Genomic DNA, 2118 nt, shown 5'->3' on the forward strand with positions numbered 1-2118 from the left:
TTTTCTTTTTTCTTTTCTTTTCTTTTTTCCTCTTTACCTTTTGTGGTGAAAACATCATCTTTTTACCTAATAAAAGAAAGAATAGTGAAGGGACAGGAGCAATGTACAAAGTGTGTTATCTTCTGTCATTTGGTGTTTCTGCTTTGTGAATAGAGAACAATGGTGAAAATAGATTCTTTAAGCTTTTTTTTTTTTTATTATTTTAATAGTGTTATTTCTGCAGATAGTGTAATTTGTGCAGGGAAAAAGAAACTGACTTCCTCTGCCTGTGTTTTTTGTTGTTGTTAATGATGCATTGTCCTTCTTCCCACAGACATTCACGTTGTCATTGGTGTGCAGGACAAAGGTTCATTTCCAGTTCTGCAGAAAAGATATGACTCAAGATTGTATAATTCCTTTTGAATTGATTTTACTTTTATAGACTTGCCTCTCTAATCTATAAAGTAAAAAAAAAAATCCTGTCAGCCCAGAGGATGAACTGACATTTCTATTACTGAGAATTTCATTCCAAAAAGTTGATGAAACTCCTAAAGCTCCAGATGGGATAAAGCATTTAAAACTGAGCAATGTAGTGAAAAAAATCTTTCATTAGCAAAGGAGATGATTGCAAAGTCTTTTCCATCACTTAATTTTTAAGTTTCAGTGAGATCTTACTAGTTGTTCCTTAACCTACTGTACCTATTGTGCTAAGAACCACCAAGGGAAAGAAGATGACTCTGATGTGTCCTGTAGGAAACGAAAAGTCTTGCATTTGGTGTCTCAGTGGACTTCTCTCTACAAAGACTGGTTACATGAAGATGAGCATTTAAAACAATTTTTAAAGGTATTGAAACACTTTCTGATGCATTTCAGCTTTGTTTAATTAACATACTGTGTCTAAAAAGCTCCAACAGCAAAAGCTATAAAACATAATCTTTCATACTTAGATTTTCTTCATGAAATCTATAATATAAAATGATTTACATGTGTCATCCTTGAATGCTTTAGAGATAGTCAGTTTGAACAGAAAACCTGTAATGTCAATACATTCGATGTCAAAAGATAACTTTCAGATATGAAACTTACAGAACTCTATGCTCTCTAGAAAATGGGAAAAGCTAGGAAGATAAGAAATGAAACTGCAAAGATACAGAGGTTCCTTGGACACACTGGTCGTGTCTGCCAGAACAGGGTCTACAGTTGGTATCCAGAGGATCATAGACGAAGAGAGAGTTTTGGGGTCCTTGTAAGAGATGCTGCTTTGACTGAGGAGGGAAATGCTGTTCCACAGTGTTTGTCAGGTCCGCATGGAGAGTGGCACAGCTTTATGCATTTTTAATAAATAAAATTATGTCCTTTCTTATTAGCAAGGATCTTCTGATCTTTCTGAATGAGTTCCAAAAGCTTTGTGTGTTGTTTTTTTTTTTTTTAATTCCCTTGCAAGTTTGCAAATAGTCATGTTGTTGCTGACCCAAGATCCATCTGGTTGGTTTTTGGTGGGTTTTTGGTTTTTGATTTTTTTTTTTTTTTACTTACTACTTTTTTGCATGCCTGCTGTGTTGAAAGATGAAAGTATTTTAGGATACTTTGCAGCATCTTCCACCTTTCCTGATGAGATTCTTTGTCTGCAACTGGAGATCTTCTTAAGGGCCTTTCAGTTCTCTTCAGTCATTTGCTCAAGACAAAGGGATGAAACATTGAACTAAATTTGGAGAAAGTTTTGAGCTTCCTTTTTTGGGGTTTTGTTTTGGTTTTGGAGTAGGACACACTGCATATGGAAGCAGAGACCTTGGGATTTTTGCTGTTTGGTACAAAATGTGTAGTGCTGTACTGGAAAGGGGGCATCGTTCCAGCCATCGGTTAGATGCGTTACACCTATCTTGATACAGGGCTTGTTTTTCTGGCCATGGAGGTGTGTGACTGTGTATTGTCACATGATTTCTCTGCTCGAGGCTTCTGTGCAATATTAAACAGCAGTAATGTTAATGATGGTTGAAGTTATATGTGCCGAAACAATATATGGAATTATAGACCAGAATCATTCATGCTGAAATTTATGAATGTAGGACTGTCAGTTGAGCTAAAGCAAACCTGATGACTCAGCTCATACATATGATCCTCATTTTCTTGGAAGGGAAA

General features: G+C 35.9%; 1 protein-coding gene across 1 annotated transcript in view; it reads left to right on the forward strand.

The window, feature by feature from the left end:
• Positions 1-657: 657 nt before the first annotated feature.
• RAPGEF5 (Rap guanine nucleotide exchange factor (GEF) 5) overlaps positions 658-2118 on the forward strand; it is a gene marked incomplete at its 5' end in the record, with an annotated part of 33341 nt that continues 31880 nt past the window's right edge. The window contains one exon of the mRNA XM_009709242.1: positions 658-823. Coding sequence (XP_009707544.1) covers positions 658-823 — 166 coding nt within the window. The remainder of the gene's footprint in view (positions 824-2118) is intronic.

The sequence above is a fragment of the Cariama cristata genome, unplaced genomic scaffold, assembly GCF_000690535.1.
Source record: "Cariama cristata isolate BGI_N322 unplaced genomic scaffold, ASM69053v1 scaffold38101, whole genome shotgun sequence".
NCBI lineage: Eukaryota > Metazoa > Chordata > Aves > Cariamiformes > Cariamidae > Cariama > Cariama cristata.